The sequence below is a fragment of the Ammospiza nelsoni genome, chromosome 4, assembly GCF_027579445.1.
Source record: "Ammospiza nelsoni isolate bAmmNel1 chromosome 4, bAmmNel1.pri, whole genome shotgun sequence".
Lineage (NCBI taxonomy): Eukaryota > Metazoa > Chordata > Aves > Passeriformes > Passerellidae > Ammospiza > Ammospiza nelsoni.
Window position 1 is genome coordinate 2,359,191 of NC_080636.1, and position 19,791 is coordinate 2,378,981.

At 44.0% G+C, this 19,791-nt stretch overlaps 1 protein-coding gene across 1 annotated transcript; it reads left to right on the forward strand.

Annotated features, from left to right (window-relative positions):
- The first annotated feature begins 1,728 nt into the window (after positions 1-1,728).
- SUCLG1 (succinate-CoA ligase GDP/ADP-forming subunit alpha) lies at positions 1,729-18,633 on the forward strand. The gene is made up of 9 exons (XM_059471441.1): positions 1,729-1,829; positions 10,393-10,496; positions 11,356-11,472; positions 11,986-12,198; positions 12,287-12,344; positions 15,066-15,149; positions 15,751-15,902; positions 16,439-16,627; positions 17,583-18,633. The coding sequence occupies exons 1-9, from the start codon at positions 1,778-1,780 to the stop codon at positions 17,607-17,609; spliced, it is 996 nt and encodes a 331-aa protein (XP_059327424.1). The 5' UTR covers positions 1,729-1,777; the 3' UTR covers positions 17,610-18,633.
- Positions 18,634-19,791: the final 1,158 nt, after the last annotated feature.

Sequence of the window (19,791 nt, forward strand, 5' to 3'; positions counted from 1 at the left end):
ATATTGTACAGCTTGTTTCCATACCCTGAAACTTCAACAGTTACAGTGACGATGCCTTGCATTGATATTAATTACAGAATCAAGACTCTATACACAATCGGTTTTGAAAGGTTTTGAATGCAAAGGATTGAAGAAATGTTTCTGCTACTGAGGTTTAAAAAAACCAAGCCATCAAACCAACAACTCCTACCCTCATCTGACATGATCCTACTAAAAACACTAAAAAAGTGAAATGTTTCTCTATACAGAATGGCGATGCATTGGCAGCTAACTCAAATTCCATAATCTCTCCAAGAGTCTTAGTGAAAGCCTCAAGGAAAAATTGATTTGGAAATGGATCCAGGTATGAATCATTTAGTAGTGAAGATGTTCCTTATAAAATCAGTGTGTGTGTGTCCTCCTAAGGGGATACTTCATGAGAAGCTTAACATTTGGATGCTTCATTACAGCCTCCTTCCAGCCTCACTTTTAGGGACACAATTAATGAATAAATCAGGAAGAAATCAGAGTATGACTTTGCTTGTTTATTTTTGCTCTGAAGCAATACTTTGTCTCTTCCCAGCCACTCCCATAGCCCTCCCCACCCCATCTATGCCCATAAATACACAATTATTTGTACTGGCTATATTTACAGGAATGTTTCTGGAGGTAGCTGATGGCATGGGTTGGATCAGGTAACACACTGTGGTTCCTCCCAACCTGACCCGTCCTGTTAGGTGATGGAGTCACAGAATCACAGAACAAGCAGAGTTGGAAGGGACCCCCAAGGACATCCAGTGCAGCTCTGGCCCTGCGCAGCCCCATCCCCAGAGTCACCCCCTGTGCCCAGAGCATTGTCCAAACACCCCCTGAGCTCTGCCAGGCTGGTGCTGTGCCCACGGCCCTGGGGAGCCTGGGCAGGGCCCAGCCACCCTCTGGGGCAGAACCTTTTCCTGATATCGCACACAAACCTCCCCTGGCACGGCTTCAGGCCGTTCCCTCAGTGCTGGCACTGTCACCACAGAGCAGGGATCAGCGTCTGTCCCTCCCGTTCCCCTCAGGAGGAATTTGTGACTGCACTGAGGTCTCCTCTCTGTCCCTCCAGGCTGAACAGCCCCGGTGCCCTCAGCCTCTCCTCACACGGCTTCCCCTCAGGGCCCTGAACCCTCCCCGTGCCCTCCTTTGGGCACTCTCTGACAGTTTGATGTTTTTGTTACCTTGTGGCACCCAGAGCTGCCCCAGCACTGGAGGTGAGGCCGGCCCAGCCCCAGCAGAGCGGGACAATCCCTGCCTTGCCCGGCCGGCCATGCTGGGCCTGATGTCCCCAGCACAGGGATGTCCCTCCTGGCTGCCAGGGCCCTGCTGGCTCACCTTCAGCTTTCCCCTGCCCAGAGCCCCAGGTCCCTTTCCCTGGCACTGCCCTCCAGCCCCGCACTCCCCAGGCTGTCCGTACACACAGGGCTGCTCCATCCCAGGGGCAGAATCCGGCACTTTCCCTGTTGAACCTCACATGGTGGGTGATTGCCCTGCCCTCACATTTGCTGAGGTCTCTCTGCAGGGCCTCCCTGCCTTTAATGGAGTCCACAGCTCCCCGCAGTCACCGTCCCTGGCGGTGTTTGAGGCCAGACTGCCGCGTCCGTACCGGTGCCAGGTGGCGGCTTGGACTCCCTAATCCCGGAGTCCTTCCCCACCTTCATGGCTCCCGTGCCTACAACACCCAGAAGGCCCCGCGGAGCCGCTTCCGCCGCCGGGGCGGGCCGAGCTCGGGGCCGCCGCCGCCGTCATTGCGGAGGGGACGATGTCTCGCTGCAGCCCCGCCGCCGCCCGCCTGCTCGGCCGCTTCCTCCGCCGTGAGTACCGGGACGAGCCCTCCCGGCCCCGCCGCGGGGGCCGCGGGCAGCGCCGGGGCCCGGCCGGGCCGGGCAGGGCAGGGGCCGGGCAAGGTCACGGCGGAGCGCGGCCGGGCGCGCTCGGCCCGCGGGCAGCGGGGCGGGACTGGGGCTGTGCCCGGGGGAACCCGCGCTGCTGCCGCCGCTGCTCCGGCATCGCTGGGCGCTGCGAGCGGGGCAGGATCGCCCCGCTCGGGGCAGGGGCACGCCTGGCTGCGAGGGAGCTGTTTGTAAATGGGACAGGAAGTTTCCCGTGCCGGGTGGGCGGCCGCACGTGTGGGGGCACCGGGAGGGTTTCTGGTTTTCTCGGCCTCGTAGCCCCGGAAAGGCTCCAAAGGGCAAGGGCCGGAGGGAGCCCCTAGAGCTGGGGCTGGAGGCCCTCTGGAGGGCCTTGAATTACCCTGTGGTTTCAGCACAGCGTGCTAAAGTTCCTTCTGTTGCCAAGATAAAGGTTGTAATTTCCCTTTTTGGAGATTTCGAGCAGTCTGAGACTGGTACTTCAGCTCGAAACATTTAATGTGTGTTGTTCTGAACATCACAATGGAAAATAAAATGCTTTTCTCCCTCCTTTTTTTTTTTTTTTTCCTTCTTTTTTCCAGTGTGCTTTTTCTTTGGCTGCATCCTCTTGAAAAGGAGACTTATAGTGATAGAAAAAGGATAGTGGCCTCAAAGTGAAAGAGAGTAAGTTTAGATTGGATATTAGGAAGAAATGCTTTACAGTGAGGAAACTGGCACAGGTTTCCCAGAGGAGCTGTGGCTGCCCCATCCCTGGACACGTTCAAGGCCAGGTTGATGGGGCTTGGAGCAGCCTGAGCTAGTGGAAAGTGTCCCTGCCTGTGGCAGGGGGTTGGACCGAGATGATCTTTAAGGTCTTTTCCAACCCAAACCATCCTGTGAGATCAGTGTGGGTATGCCCAGGCACAAAGGAGATACTAGGAATGTAAACAGAGAAATTTGTGCATTATTGTGGTTCTTGTAGCTGAAAATGAATGAACAAACTCAAAGGTTCCTCATTTGACTGCACACAGTGTGTTTTTGTCCAGTGAGGTGGTGATTTACAGGTCAGGTAATGTGATCTTACAACCCCAGGCTGGTCTGAGTGGTTCCTGTGGCATACCTCCTGTCCAGGTGGGTATCCATTCCTGCCTCTTGTTCTCCACAAGCAGGATAATGGAAAACTATTTATGCTCTTAATTTCTGCCACTTCAGCGTTTTGAATTGGCTCCCCTGGGCCCAATAAGAATTGGTTCTGATGGAGTAGAACAGATGGGAATGTAGCACCTTCCAATTTAGTTTAATTTATACACCCAGCAAAGCTTCTCTTGAGTGCAGTTTTATGTGTTAAAACTCCACATTGTTCCCTTTACAAGTAGCAGTAAGAGATTCAGGGAATAGTTATTAAAATAGTCATTTTGAGGGATAGAAAGGAAAAAGTGAAAAAAAAAAAGAGGAAATGGCTCAAGAAGTGTCTTTTGGCAGCTGTTGCTGAAGTCTTTTACAGAAACTCCTGCAAGATGAAATAGTTCTTCATTGGAAATCATTGGTTTGATGCTCTTTACCCTTTAAAGACTGCTGAAACCTTAAATTTGGGTTTTGTATGTACATTTTCACTAACAATTAACATCTGCTTCTCTGAGCGATTTGATATCCTGAGTGTCCAGTGTGTTCTGTTGCAAAAAAGATGCAAACCTTGTTTTTGTTGGTGCATTGCTGAGGGAAACATGCAGGGTGTGTATCCCTAAGGCTGAGATTGGGAAGCTGTGGAAATGCAGTATGAAATCTGTCAATAAATGGTGAGTGCTGTTCAAAGGTCAGCTCAGAGCTGGTGTATGGACAGGACCAGGAGAGACCTGTGCTTGTCCATACCCTTGGAGAGTTTTTGTAGGCATCTGAACTGACTGGAGAGTCAGGATTAGGGGTTCTATGTCCTGGATGTATTAGAAGGCTTTGGAGAGCTCTTAGATTAAAAGATTACAGTAATTATGTGAGTAAGCGTGGCAAAGGATTGCTGCAGAAATAACGACCCAAACTGAAGAATTCCTTAATTGTTTTTGTATCAACAGTGTGGCGGGAGGAAAGCTCAGAAAGCTTTACCTGCTCACATTCTTGGTGGAGGATACCTGGGGAAAAGCAGCTTGGCTTGCAGGAAGTACTGGATTTGTGCTGAGGAGAGACTGATTAGGAGAGAGAGATTTGTTGAAAGAACTGAAATTTCTCTGGATGTCATTTCCCACTGGTTGTAGATTTGTTTTAATGTGATGGCTGTAGTGGAGGCATTGCATCTGCCCTTTGCAGCCTGATTCATTTACTTAATTCCTTAACTCCTATTTCATGGTCACAGATCTGGGTTTCCATCATTAACAGGAATTTGGCAAGGGGAGGGTGAGAGAAGAGAACCTGGGGGCTGATAAACAGGAATCCTGGAGTGCACAATCCTCTCACACAAAGGATATTTGGAACAATCCCTCAACAGCATGAAGGCTTCTTTGTCATCCAGGAGCACCTTCTGCTGATGTAACTGAAAACTTCAGGGTGAGCTCTGGGAATGGGGCTATGCTGCTCCTCTGCACTGCCAGGAGCTCCCCAGAGCTGTTCCTCTTGTGTCTTCCTCAGGCCTTGCATTTGTTGGCAGAGGAAGGAGAGATGGTCATCAAAATGTAAATTAAACTTGTAGAAAACATTGGAAGGAACTCTGAGGAGCAAGCTGAAGGCCCATAACTGATGGGACATAAAGAGGGGGGGTTGGGATGTGTGTGTGGAAAAAAGAGCATTTTAAGTAGCACTCCTCATACAATGGAAAATAAAGTGCTTTTCTCCCTCTTTTTTTTTTCCCTCTTTCCTTTTCTCCCTTTTCTCTTCTTCCCTGAGCTTCCCCTGCACTGGCCTCCATTTTCCTCACTTATGTTGGAGCTCCTGTGATTTCTAAGGCTTTCTTCTTTCCCTACATAGGTTATAGAAAAGAAAAGGAGTATCTTCCATCATCTCCAAGTTCTGTGGCTATTTCAAGGAGCAGTAGAGGAAGAATTTCACTTATTCTTCTTTCCTTAAATAGGTAATAGAAAAGAAAGGGAATTTCTTCCTTCGTCTCCAAGTTCTGTGGGTATTTCAAGGAGTAAAAGAGGAAGAATTTCAGTCTTCTGGCAATGTAGGTGTCAGCTCAGCCCTTTGTGGAGAGGAATCTGCTGTTTCACCTTCCTCTTATACTGGGCTTGTTTTATGAGCAGCCTCAGATGCTATCTCAGCTTCCAAATTTCCTTTTTTTTTGTTTGGGGTAAATATGGGTAAGGAGGAGACACTTTGATTGGATTTGTGTCCATAGGAAAACTTACAAGAAGTCCTGATAATAGGAAGTTTTGAGTTTTGTATGTTTTGGGTGAAGAAGAGATTCAGCCTTTAGTTTCTGTGCTGTCACCTGGTTTGCACAACCCAAATAGAGAAGGGCTTGGACTGGATGACCTCTAAAGGTCCCTTCCAACCCAAACCATTCTGTGATTCCATGAAATCCAGCTTGGGTTGCATTGTTTTAAATTACATTTGTGCCTGAGACAAATGACATTTGTGCATTGTGTTGCTGCTCAAGGAGGGCCTGAAAGCTCAGTGTAAATGGTATTTAAATACCCTGTGTGCTTTAACATACCTTGTAAATGGATCACTTTTCTTTTTAACATGTAAATTCCTGTTTGGACTCCATGATAAATAATAAGAGTATTTTTCTAGAAAGCCTTGTTAACTGTAATGCACATGTGAGCTTTAAGTCCTGCTGGAGCCTTGGGATTGTGAGATTTTTTTCCTAAGAGGTAAATGAGGTGGATTTTCCAGTTATTTGTACTGCAGTGAGTTCTGCTCTTGGCTGGGGCCTCGTTGCCTGGGAATGCCAGAGGAGCCAGCAGCAGTGTGTGGTGTTGGAGGGACTCTGTCCCTGAGTTTCTAATGAGGTTTCTTGACTCTAAAACAGCTGCTGTTCCACATACAGGCTTATGCCCCACTGCTAAATTTAGAGACTGCTTTTCAAATCTCCCCTGAGACAGCAGGGGTTGGGTACTTGAGCACTTTTCATAACTGTGTTTCTGTACAATGGACCAAGGTAGGCTCTTGCCACAGTACTCACATCTCACTTTTTAGCTAACTAGAAATTAAAGTACTGAAAAGCCAAAACAAATAATCTTGTTATTTGTATAACTTTATTTTAAACCACAAACTGAGCAGGGGTGGGGCAGAAATGAACATTGTGCCTGGAAAAGATTGTCCAGTCTCTTTTTTTATTTTTAATACATTTTGTTAAAGGTCTGTTACAGGCCTTTGTTGGACATGGAATTCTAATGTTATCTTAGAACTCTGACTTGACAAAATGTAACATTTTCCCTGTGCTTTTGGGAAGAGTTGGATTTGATAAGAATTGCCCTCATGCTCTAAGACTTCATCTGCAGCCTTCACCTTTGGCCTGTAATTTAGATGTGAGCATTAAAATAGCATCACCAGTGGGTTTGGCCTTGCTAGTTCACAGCTGAAGAGCATTTTTAATTTTTTTTTTCCTCCAGTCTTCATGAAGCAGCATGCATTTACACCTGAGCACCCAGTAGTTTTGGTAGTAAAATCAATTGTCTGGACTGGTTTGGAAGTTGTGAAGCAGGTCCTGGGTGGAAGTTGAGACTTGGCTTCTATTTCTGACTCATACCTGCTGTGAACTTGGGCATGCCATTTCCACTTTCCACCTGTTTCCTTCTCATCTTGTATCTGTCTTAACTACTGGGATTGCCAGCTGCTGGCACCCAGGGCTTGCTGTTTGTGCCACGTGGGGCAGGAGCTCATCCTGACCCATGGCCCTGCTGCTCCCCCTCTGCTGATAACTGGGGCAAGCCTTGCTGCAGCAGGCAGGGCAGGAGCACAAGCACACAGCTGTGTCACAAGCACACAGCTGTATGAAGCCATCTGAAAAACCCCAGAAACTCAGACTTATGCAGCCCAGAGACTGCCAGGTGATTTTTAGGGTTTTTGTCCATAAATCGCGTCAAAAATATGTTGCTCTCCAGACAACTGCCAAGCTGCCTGCCTGTGGAGACAGCAAAGGGCTCAAATCCATAGCCAGGATTTTGGAACCTTTCTCTGAAGGAAGGGCATACAGTAATGTAAGAAGCACATGGTTTTCAAGGGTAAATCCATACAAAGCTTAAACGTTAAGCTGCTGTGTAGATATCAGTGCCTAAAGTTTTTTTTTTTTTTTGATTATTTAGAAAATGCTCAAAAGCTTTTCATCCTTTAAAAATATATTAATGCTGTCTTCTGAAAATGGAGGATTGGCAAACTTGAGCTTTCAGAAACATTCTTGTGCAATGTTACAAATATCTGAGAATAGATCTGGAATGAACAGTTGAACTGGGAGTGTGCAACTGCTGTAAGGTCTAGAGAAACATTTATCAGTTTGTCAGCACACACAAAGAGATTGTGGAGTCTCCCTCACTGGAGATACTGAGGAACCATCTGGACAATCCTGTGCAATGTGCTGTGGGATGACCCTGCTTGAGCAGGGAGGTTGGACCAGCTGACCCACTGTAATTCCTTCCAGCGTGACCCATTCTGTGATTTTAATTTTTTCCAAAGTACTGAAATTGCTCAGTGGCAATAGGTGGCCAGCAAGCATCCATCCCTCTCTTACTTTGCAGGTGGATTTGTCAGTGTTTGGGCACAGGATTTGTAAAACTTAGATCTGAGTCAGTTTCTGTTGCCTGTTTGTTCTTTCCCCTTGCAGGCCCATTTTCAAACAGTCATTGCCATTCTCCTGGGAGCCTGGAGTGTTCTCCCCAAGGCCTCACTAGGGGTAAGGACTGTAACAGCTCCTTCTCAAGGGGAATCATCCTCTGCTGTGCTCAGGGTTGGGTGTCACCAGGCACATCTTGTGCTAGTGAGGGATTGCCTGAATGGCTGGGCTCAGGCAGATAATTCCCTGCTCTCCTGACCAGCATTCCAGCTGTTCCTGGTTTTGTTTTGCCTCTCCTTTGCTGGAGGCAGGCTGCTCCTCACCAGATGTGCCTTTGAGCCCTGCCTAGGAAGACCAAGTCCTCAGCCTAGGACAAAGACCATCCTGTGCTGTCTTCTGTAGCAGTGGCTTCTCTCTCCCACAGCCAGCCTGGTAGCCTTGTTCATTAAATCTCAGCCTTAGATATATTCTCATAAAATCATAGAATCACAAAATACTTTGGCTTAGAAGGTGACCTTGAAGATCATCTTGTTCTCACCCCCCTGCCATGGGCAGGGACACCTTCCACTAGACCAGGTTGCTGCAAGCCCCATCCAGCCTGGCCTGAAACACTCCAGGGATGGGGCAGCCACAGCTCTGGGCAGCCTGTGCCAGGGCCTCACCACCCTCACAGTACATTTTTTTTTTCCTAATACCAATTTAAATGTTCTCTCTTTCACTTTGAAGCCATTTCCCCTTGTCCTGTCATTACATGCCCTTGTCAGTAGTCTTGTTCCATCTTTCCTCTAAGTTCCCTTCAGGTACTGGAGGGAATGGAGTCACCCCAAAGGCTTCTCTTTTCTAGGCTGAGCAATCCCAATTCTCTCAGCCTTTCCTCACAGCATCCTCATAGCTCCATCCCTCTCATCAGCTTCCTGCCCTCCTCTGGATTGACTCCAGCAGCTCCACATCCTCCCTGTGCTGGTCCAGAGCTGGACACAGCCCTGCAGGTGGGGTCTCACCTGAGTGGGGCAGAGGGGCAGACCCCCCTCACCATGCCTGTGCTGTTTTGGATGCAGCCCAGGAAATAATTGGCATTTTTATGGCTTTTCCTAAGGATTTCACATGGATTTTGTCTGTCACTGCTTTGTATTTGCTGACATCACGAGTTCTGCAGCAGTATTTGGGCTGATTTAGGTTAAAACCCTGCAGGTCACTAAACTCAAGTCCACTTTTGCCACTTTGCTCACAAGTTTGCTGCATCCTAGTCTGTTCCTTTCTGTATGGAGTTTTACTTTGTGTCTGTGTGAAGTTGAGGATTTGCTGCAGCTCCTTAGAGAGCAGCAGAAGGTGGCTGGAGTTAAACCCTGGCTTTGCCAGCACTTTCTAAGAACAGAGTAAGGACTTCATGTTTAGCAGTAGCACTGATGTGTGTAGGCTGCTTCTGGCATGGTTTGGTTTTTCTGCTCGCTCCTTTGAATACAACTGAAGCATAAAAGCAGTGTAGCACTAAACTTTAGTTGGCAAGAGAGAGCCCTGAAGCTCTGATGGAAATGTGTGTGTATATGGATCTTAAAAAGTTTCTGAATATTTACTAACTCATAGAAATGCTGTTACTATAATAATTTAATAATGCATCTTAACAAAATCTGTGCATTATCATAAAGATACTTTGCTTCTTTCTCCTTAAAAGCTTTTACTGTCTTCCTAAAAATAGAAAAAGGAGAAAATATTCCTTTGTTCAGATGTGCCTGAGTATGTATATGGAATATTTTGGGGACCATGATTCAGGATCTGTTATTTTGATTTCAAATGCACTGTTTACTTCCTTAAGTCTTAGTTGCTGAAGTTTTAAAAGAGCTAAAGGAGTAAATAGTAACATATTGATGTATACACTGGAGATCTTGTATTAGAATTGTGCCTTCCCAGGGTCACTCTGTGTGTAAATTAGGGTTTTTATGTCAAACACTTGCAGGGAATAAATTGGTTCTGATCCCCTCAAAACTGTGGTGTGTGAAAAAGCATATGGCAATAAATGTAGGTGTGCATCCTATTTATATCAGAAGCATTTTCTTCTCATCTCAAGCTTTCTTCTGTGGTAACATTCTGTGCATTTGCTGTCATCATTCCTTCCCCTTCAGCACAGATGCAGTCATTCCTCTCAGCTTTTTGTTGCCAGCACACTCTGTGCTCTTTTTCTACAATTGTGTTGTCTTGTTTTCTTCTCTCAGCACCAGAACTGTGAGAACTAAATTGAAAATCACTCTAGTGGAGTATCTGGAGAGCTGTGTTTCCTCTCGAGCCCAAATGTGATGCCATAGCTAGGAATCTGTTGGGAAAAGATCTCTTGCTGTCTTACATAGCATCAGGTTTTTCTGGGCTGAGGGACCCTCGAGCTCCTCAGTGTCTCTCATTGTCTGCTCTGCACTGTGCTCTGTTCACAGGAGGTGTCACACAGTACCAGGACTGTAACATCCTCAGGATTGTATCAGGATTTTGGCTCTGCTTTGTCACTTTGCAGAATGACTGAGAAGATAAAAACGTGTTTGTTTGCAAATAAAAGCAGTACTTAAGAAAGTATTTCTGTCTGTCAGGAGGAATCCTGATACTGAGTACTCAAATGAGAAACTTCTCCTAATTTCTAGTAAATGGAGTAATTGGCATAATAGGTGAGCTACAGGTGTTTAATGTCTTAGCCTGACAAGCACTGAATGAGGCTTCTGAAAATATGAGCTGCTCATGATTTTTTGATACAAGCATTGATTGCTATGCACTTACTTGGTGGGACATTTTTTGACTCACAGTCTACCAGAGGAGTGGATTAATGGTTCTCTTCTCTTTTCTCTCCAGTTCCACAGAATGGAGTCCGACACTGCTCCTACACAGCATCCAGGAAAAACCTGTATGTTAACAAGAACACAAAGGTTATCTGTCAGGGTTTTACAGGCAAACAGGTATGTCTAGAAGTTATTCTTTCTATCAGCCTTTCAGTCAGAAAGTTAATTGCTCAGGAAGTATAGTTATATATGAAATGGATTATCTACTGCCTTTGTCTGTGTTGATAGGTTTCCTTCACGATCAGGAAGGTCCCTTCAGCACTGTAGTTTACAGTTTACTACACTGTAGTTTCTTTGGCCCAAATACTTGTGCACAAGCTTGAAAGTTAATTTTGAGTCATCTCTATTATACTGGTTTTCATTTTTGTTTTTCATATTGTATAGAGCTGAAAGGGTTTCTTTGTAAAAGGCTATTTGCAAAAAAACTGCAAAAACCTACCCATTTTCAAAGTGCTTCTTTCACAAATGCATGTCAATATCAATGCCTATAAACTAAATTTCTGGTTTTATTTCAGGATATTTAATAATTTTTCTCAGATTCACTCTTTTACACATTTGCAGGCAGAGAAGGCTGCTTTTGTGAAACTATGAGCTAGTCATGGATGAGCATGCTAATTTCTATTTCACTGTAGTGTTTGTCACTCTAGTGTTTGTCATCTGCCAGACTTGATGTGGGAAAGAAACTCTGTCTGCAGGTGTGTTAGCAGCACACAACAGAATACCCTTGGGCATGAAACTACAGTGCTATGATTGAAAAACAAAAAGAACATATTAGCATATTCCAAATGCATATAAAACATGTGGATGCACTCTCCAAAATATCTGATTATATATATGTGTGTACTGAAAACTTCCCTTCTTATTGCAAATTTCAGTGACATAAATTGCCTTCAGAATTATAGATAGCATCAAACTTTTTGGTTAAGTTTATTTGCTATTATGTGCCTTCTAACTTTACTTATTTTCTCTCTCATAGGGCACCTTTCACAGCCAGCAGGCATTGGACTATGGCACCAATCTAGTTGGAGGAATTTCTCCAGGGAAAGGGGGAAAAACTCATCTAGGTCTGCCTGTGTTTAATTCTGTGAAGGAGGTAATTTGCAGCAGTGACTGGAGGGCACAGAGTTTAAAACTGAAGGGCTCCTTATTTCATTGCTCACAATATTTGAGCCGTGGATGTCCCTGGGCACAGAGTGAAACAGAAGCCTTGTAAAAGAGGGAGCATTCAGAGTGCCCAGGCACCAGTTTGGCTTCCACTGTGAAGTTCACAGAGCCTGGCTACACTTGCTTTATGAATGCAGCTGGTTTCTGATTGATTCTGCTGTGCACGATGAATTTTTAGCAAACTGTTTTGTAAGAGTATTCATGATGGTGATCACGGGGCAGATCCTTCCCAGACAGTGGTCAGTTCTCAGCTCCCTGGTTATGCTCCATCTTCAGGGAATTTAACACTTGCTTAGGTTATAATTGAGGTATACGTATCCTTAATTCATGCCTGAGAATGGCTGTATTTTAAATGCCTTGATGCCAGTTTCTCTTCAGCTTGTTGTCGATTTCTCCTCAGCCCCGCTAAACGCCCGCTGTGTTATTCTCGTGTCCCTTGCAGGCCAAAGAACAAACGGGTGCTTCAGCCACTGTCATCTATGTCCCTCCCCCGTTTGCTGCTGCTGCCATCAACGAGGCCATCGATGCAGAGATGCCCCTGGTGGTGTGCATCACCGAGGGCATCCCCCAGCAGGACATGGTGCGCGTCAAACACCGCCTGCTGCGGCAGAACAAGACCCGCCTGGTGGGCCCCAACTGCCCCGGCGTCATCAATGTGAGTGAGCTCTGCCTTTGGGCCAAGGCTCAGCTGTTCCTAGTGCTGCTTTCAATGGTCCATCTGACTTCTCCCACTCTTTCCTTAGCCTGGAGAATGTAAAATTGGTATCATGCCTGGTCACATTCACAAGAAAGGAAGAATTGGTGAGTTTTTGAATATTTATGCGTCATCTAAAACACAAGTTTGGTGCTTTAGTCTTTTTCCTCGTGAGGCAAGGCACATCATGCCCTGGAGAGAGTTGATAACACTGTGGGACAGCTTGTTGTGATGGTGTTTGCAGGGGTCTTAGAATGAGGGAAGAGATGAGGATTTGACTCCATGTTTCAGAAGGCTGATTTATTATTTTATGATATATATTATATTAAAACTATTCTAAAAGAATAGAAGAAAGGGTTTCCTCAGAAGGCTGGCTAAGAATAGAAAAAGAAGAAATGATAACAAAAGCTTGTGTCCTGGACAGAGAGTCTGAGCCAGCTGACTGTGATTGGCCATTAATTAGAAACAACCACATGAGACCAATCCCAGATGCACCTGTTGCATTCCACAGCAGCAGATAATTAATGTTTACATTTTGTTCCTGAGGCCTCTCGGCTTCTCAGGAGAAAAAATCCTAAGGAAAGGATTTTTCAGAAAATATCATGGCTACAGCTTGTCTGTCCTCAGTTTGTACATGAATTTTAGCATTATCAATCCTGAAGGCCCAAATCAGGAATTTTTCCATAGTAGACACTGGGTGCTGATGGTGGAGGCAAAGCAGTCGGAAATTCCTGTAGGTAATGTGATTGACTGGTGTCTTCAAAGGAGGGCCTTGAGGAAACTTCCATTTTCCTTGGAATTGGAGAGCATTAAGCTCTCCAACATTATTCCTTCCAACAGCTTGGCTGCTTGGGACTGGGATCCTACTCTTGTGGTGATCTCAGTACTACACCAAAGAGAAGAGACTACAGAGAAGTTTATACGTAATTTAGACAACTATGAAACCATCACAAGTGGAAGTGTCAAATATACCCAATATTCAGGCAGTGTGCTAAAGGGCAGGAAGGCAGTGATTTGTTCAATGTTAATCACACTCCCTGTGTGTAATGAGTTACACACCTTGTTACATGCAAGTCTCTTGTCCTGATTCTGTCAGCTCCTTGTTGTAAACTATAGATACAACAACTTGATTTTTTTTATTTTCAAATAATGCAGTTCAAGAGCTGTAGAGAAATTTCTTCTGAAATGTCCATTTGTACTTAGAGCTTCAGAAACATTGCTGTAGACAGCACATACTGCTGTTGCCTGTCAGCAAGGTAACCAGTTTCACTTGTGCACAGTAGTACCCTTTGCAGCATTACCTTTTTTTGGGGTGGAAAATGTGTTTATTGTGGGAAAGCCTGTTCAGTGCTGTTGAACTACAGGGACTCAGTGCATTTTTTTTAGCATGAGGAGCTCCCTCTGCTATGTAATCACTTCTGGCTTGAGACTAGACTGCGCCTAAGGAATGCTCCAAGATGTGTTAGCACTCACGTTCCACCTCCAACTTTCACAAGTACTCATAAACCTGGAATTGAAAAATCAAATGGTTGCAATTATGCCCTTTGTAAAAATCACTGAGACATTGCTCTATGGCTGTCAAGGGGAACATCAGCCACTGTTGCTCTGAGCTCCCTTCTGAATCAAAGTTCTGTTCTGATTTTCTAAATATACACAAGAAATGTGTTGCAGCCACAAGTTATTAGAATCCAAATGCAAGGCACATCAAGTGCAAAAGAATATTTAACATCTTGAATCCAGTAGCTCTGCCATTGCTGGAAATGTTTTCATTGGTGATCCAAGAATCAAGGAATAAAAATGTGGATTTGCCACCCTCCCAGTTTCATCTAACGTGTGACCTTTGGTGATGTGCTCTCCAGCTTTCTCTTACTGTGAGGCATCCAATAATCATCTGAATATTCTGTGATGCAAGGTACAAAAATAGCCACAGTTTTTGGACTTTCATCTGTAGCTCCTGTGAGGCAATCTGATCTTAGTGGTAAACAGGGAGGCCTTTTCAAACATAGCAAGGAAAAAACCCTGTGCTAGAGCACGTCTGAGCTGGCCAACAGTATAAATAGTTGATAAAACTAAGGTTTCTACTGTTTCTACAAAAGTATAAATAGTTGATAAAGCTAAGGTTTCCTCTGTTCATGCAATGTGCATTATATTCCTTGTTGTATGGCTTGAAGTAGATGGAAGATGCTGTCTGTTTTTCTTGAAAACCTTTTCTTTTGTAGTGTTAACAGAAGTCTTGACTTGAAAAAATGAACAAAAAGCCATGCAAATATTTTTCCCCTGCTCAAAGCTCTGTGCTACCTTCCATCCTTAATGTAAAACTGGGTCTCTTGTGATATTGTAATGTAAATGCCAGGTGTGTTGTGTAGAGAAGCAACAAATACCTTAATAGTGATAACTTGCATTTGTGCAGCATTTTCCTATTCTGGAAGATCTCTTGTGTGCCTGGCCATACTGGGGATGTGATAAATAGAATTATTTTGTTAATTGTTCAGCTGCAGCTCTGTTTCAAGACAGTGCATCAGCTACTCACATACAAGATAAGAAGTATTTTCTTTTATTTGCTTTTCAGTTTTCTTTCCTGGTAAGGCTTTATCATGACAAAAATGTTATTTACTTTCTGGGCAGCTTTAGTCCATTGACAGTTAAGTGTCAAAAGGTGAAAACCAAGAAATAGTACAGAAAGAATCTTACAGAGTGTTTTGGCAAGGCCAGCTGGAAAACCTGGAATCTCATGTTGTTTACTGAGGTGATTTTCATTACTAAAAGAACAGCTGCCCCTAGTTATGTGCTGTGTTAGTGGTAAGTTTGTCTTCTTTTCTTTCCTCAAGGTATTGTGTCAAGATCTGGAACCCTGACGTACGAAGCTGTTCATCAGACAACACAAGTTGGGTTGGGGCAGTCTTTTTGTGTTGGTAGGTTCCCTCAGAATCAGCCTCTTGCACCTAGACTAATCTGCTTTTCCTTCACAAATATAAATCCACAATAATTCCTTTTTGCAAGTGTAGAATTTGCTGAATGGCAGTTGTGTTGGGAAGTGAGATCCCTGTGTACTGTGAAGTGTTATCATTTCCACATCAAGTTAATAAAAGCCTTAAAACCAGCTTTGAACAGAGAACTGCCAGCAAATATGATGTGCATTTGGAAACAGACTGTCCCAAGAAGTTTAGTTATCAAAGATTAGGGCATTCTTAGACATTTAGTTGGGCGTGTTAAGTGAATTAGTTTTCATACACCAAAATCCTGGAGCTGGCATCTTGGTCCTGCTGTGTTCATAACATTTTGTTTATGGTTTGAAAGGTGAACACTCAGATATCAAAGCTTTGTGTGAATTGTGGGGGAGGTATTTGAAACAGGAATTTGGCATGCTCTGACTTGGGTACAGCCTTCAGAGCTGCCTGTCTTATGAGCCTGTGGGAATACTCCTCATGCTGAAATTTAGTTCTAAATTCTATTGTAAGTGCAATATCTTTATCCTGAGTTACTCTTTTCTTATGGTTTTAATATTTTTTGTAGGTATTGGAGGTGATCCCTTCAATGGCACTAATTTTATTGACTGCCTTGATGTCTTCCTGAAGGATCCTCACACTGAGGGGATCATATTGATTGGGGAGATTGGAGGAAATGCTGAAGAAGATGCAGCAGCATTTTTAAAAGAAAATAATTCTGTAAGTCTTAAAACACCTTGTTTCCGGACAAGTTAGCCAGCTTCTTTTGCCTCATCAATGAAAACTCATTTCAGTCTCTCATCTCTATTTACAAAAACCACAAACAGTCATGGGTTTTTTAAAGAAAAAGAGTTGAAATTAAGAGTGTTGGCAAGGTTGGACTCAATGATCTTAGGGGTCTTTCTAAGCATATTCTGTGGTTCTGTGAAGGGGAGAGCATTGTCAACTTTGGAATTTTATTCCTGTAACAATATTCACAGTGTTTTTTTTTTTTGTAGTATGCTTGGGTCTGTAGAAAGACTTAAAGTTTCTGTTTGCTTCTGGTTTATGATGATTATCAGGAGAGGAAGTACTTCACATTTCTTTGTGCTGTGTGAGCTGTGTAATAACTTTGCCTGGCGAGTTGGTATTTAAACAAAAAAATGAACAATTTAAATAAAAAACAAACAAAATAAAGATGAACAAAATGAGCAATTTGCCACCTGGAACTGCCTTTCCTCTCACCCTCCTCCACATAACACATTTATCTGTTCCAGGGCCCCAATGCCAAGCCAGTGGTGTCCTTCATAGCTGGCCTGACAGCTCCTCCGGGCCGGCGGATGGGCCACGCTGGAGCCATCATTGCTGGGGGCAAGGGGGGAGCCAAGGAGAAGATTGCAGCCCTGCAGAGTGCAGGGGTTGTGGTCAGCATGTCCCCTGCTCAGCTGGGCACCACCATCTACAAGGTTGGTTCCTCTGGCATTGGCTCATCTAGAGCAGGAAGCCACTTCTGAGGGAATGTGAGCTGGGAGTCCATCTCTTACCCAGACACTGCTGCTCTGAGCTTGCTTCAAAATAAAAACTCTCTTGGCTGGACAAGCTGAAATTATTACATAAAGATATCTGCACACAGTTTTATTTAATATTGTTTTATAGAAAAGTAAACATAGCAAAATAGAGATTGCATTCTGTTTCAAATGTAGCTACTTGTCGAAATTGTTGTCTGGGTGCAAAGAGTCTGAATTAATGTAAAATATGAGAACATTATTTCTAAATAGGGTATTGAAGGAAGAAGAGCCTTGGTATATAATTCAGAGTTATGGTTGAATATATGCTGCTGAAAAACTGAGGTGTGGAATTGGGATTATTTGCATTTTACTTAATTCATATCCAAAAAAGGGGATTGCTTCACAGCTAGAGGAGATGCATAATTCAGCTCTGTTAGGTATTTTTTGTTTCCTGTGGTGACTGTATAGTACAGCATCTCCACAGGTTGCTGTGGGATTCTTCCCTTCTTTTGTTGTGCTTTTTCTTTACTGAAATGAAAGTCTTGATTTTGTTGCTTCCCTGGCTTGAGTCCTTTACTGTAAGGATTCTGCTGCAGTTCTGATGCAGAATTGGTGTTTTTCAAGCCTGTTATGCTGTTTCTGGGTGCAAATGGTTCCTTGACAGTATTACAGTCTGGCAGTGATTACAGTCTGGCTTTCCAGAGCTGGCTTGTTAATGTGAGGTGGGAGAATGCTCAGTTTCCTTTCCCCCTAACTTGCACACTTTATGCTTTTTATATTTTAATTTTTAATACCAATTTTTAATTCTTAACATCATGTTTCCTAAGATACATACAAAGTAATTTGAAATAGAAAAGAATAATAGAAGCATTTTCTGGTTTCCCTGCTGGTAACATCTGTGTGCTCTTTGCAGGAGTTTGAGAAAAGGAAATTGCTGTAAGAGAAGACACTTTGGAATACTTTCTCCAAAACACCAGTGCAGCACCCAGCCTCCGCTTACCTTCTGTCTGCTAATCTTCAGTTGCCCCAATGTCTTGACATTGGTCAATGAATTTGACTGGGAAGCCAGAAACCTCCTGGCTAAACCTGTTTTGGTGTCTCCTTGTTTCAGACATTGTCACCCTGTTGTAAATCACAGCAAATTAATAAACCTACTACTAAATCTGATCCATCCTTTGAATTCCTGAAGCAGAGCCATTTCTTCGGTCATCATAAACAAAATCTTTTGTAACTTAAGCACTGCCCCTTTTTAAGGTGAAGCTGCTTGTAGGGCTGCTTTTAAGGATCAAGGCACTGACTTTATGCACATACCACACTGGTTTATTTTTAAGAAGTGCAGTCCTGCTCGTTGGTTGCTGGCCAGTACCTTTGAACAATAGGCCAAAGTTTCCGTCCATTAAACCAAAGCTGCTGGATCTGGAGGGATTGGTGTTGATCCACGTAGCTGGAGATGCCTGAGGTCCAGACTTTCTCTTCAAGGCTGATTAGCCATGCACAGTGCAGTCCTCTACTGCCAAGGAGTTCTGTTTGTTGTGTATAAAATGGAATTGTTACTGATAAAAATTAATATAATTTCTCATGCAAAATATATATTCAAAATTGTCTGTAACTATTAAGGTGATTTGGTCTTTAGCTGACTTTACCCTGATTTCCACTTTTATCTTAACTAGCATTGCACTGCTTGTATTCTGAAATGCAAATAACAATGGGACATAGAGAACAATTATTATTCTCTAGAAAAGAACATAATAAGGTAACTTTCTTGTTAACCACTCCCAGCACTGTAATGGATACCCCTTTTTTTTTTACTGTGGATATAGCCCAAGTATTGTGCCTATAAATGTTGCAAGTTTCATCAGGATGGATTAAACCCCAGATTGCTTTATGTAGAGGACTGAAAGTTCATGTAAGCTGGCACTTGTTTAAAGCTAACCTTGTGTCCCATAAAGGTGCTGTTACGAAAACCTGCGTTGTTATTTATTTAAAACTGTTCTTGGTTTTCCTACTCAAATAAATCCCTGTGGAATTTCTCTTCCTGAAGCAAGCAGGTGTGTCACTACTGACATTTGCAGCTCTGGTGAGGTGCATGAGGGACAGGTCACATCTCTGCACACTAAAGGTGTAATCATGCACTTGATGTGCGGTCTGGCACCAGCCAGGTGCTCCAGCTTTGGGACACAGGTGCTGCATTGTTCACCTGGGCAAGATGTACTGAAATGAACCTGACACCCTGTCACTGGGCAGCTGAAAGCAGCATTGAGCAGTACATCATTTGGTGGAGCCTGTGACAGCAGAGAAGGGTTTTTTACTAGATCTGCTCAGTTTGCTGGTGGTGCTTGTTTTAATTGGAGCAGAATGACTGATGGGTGCCCCTTAGAGACAGCACTGCTAAATTGTCTCAGTCTGTGCAAGAGTGCAGTTCCTCAGCACTGAGTGTCAGGGAACTGCAGGCATTCTTATGAGCCTGATAATCAGAGTAACTCACGGCAGTGCTCTGTGATGAACTGCCTGAATTTCATCCCTGTAGCAGGTGCTCCTCCAGGACAGCTGAGGTGGAGGGAGTTTCCTGCTAGGGATTGCTCCTTTAGAGGCACCAGCTATTTTGGAAGACAGCTATAAACTCCCATGATTGCTGCATCCTGACAAAGTGTTTCCTTCTGCCTTGAGATCTGAGGCTGGGTTTAGCAATCCAGCCCTGGTTCTGAGGTTTGCAGCTGTCCAGGGCTGTCCCTCAGCAGCTGCTGGATCTGCTCCAGCCTGGGCAACAGTTTGTGCCAACCTGGCACTGATCCACCTCAGGATGGAGAAGGACCCTGACCTTTGATAGAAAGTTTTGCTTTGCACAGTTTTTTCTTCCTGCCTAAAAATGTGCACTTGACAAATATCAGCTAATTAATGACAGCATCTCTTTGGAAAAAGTTCACATCTGTTTAGTACCATATGTTCTTGTGGATAAATATTTTGAGTAATCTGATCTGGAAAATTGTTTGTTTATTCTTTTTTTAAAGGCAAAACTTAAATTAGTGTTGAACCTTAAAGCAGTTGCTACTTTATAACGTAGTAGTTAACCTAGATAATTATAACCAGGTATAACCCAGGGAGATTTTATGTGCAAGAGAAAT

Bases quoted from the DNA above. Each gene is read 5' to 3' on its own strand.
- SUCLG1 (XM_059471441.1), top strand. From the start codon at position 1,778: ATGTCTCGCTGCAGCCCCGCCGCCGCCCGCCTGCTCGGCCGCTTCCTC. The intron at 10,497-11,355 runs GTATGTCTAGAA...TCTCTCTCATAG, and splicing joins AGGGTTTTACAGGCAAACAG to GGCACCTTTCACAGCCAGCA. The intron at 12,345-15,065 runs GTGAGTTTTTGA...TCTTTCCTCAAG, and splicing joins TCACAAGAAAGGAAGAATTG to GTATTGTGTCAAGATCTGGA.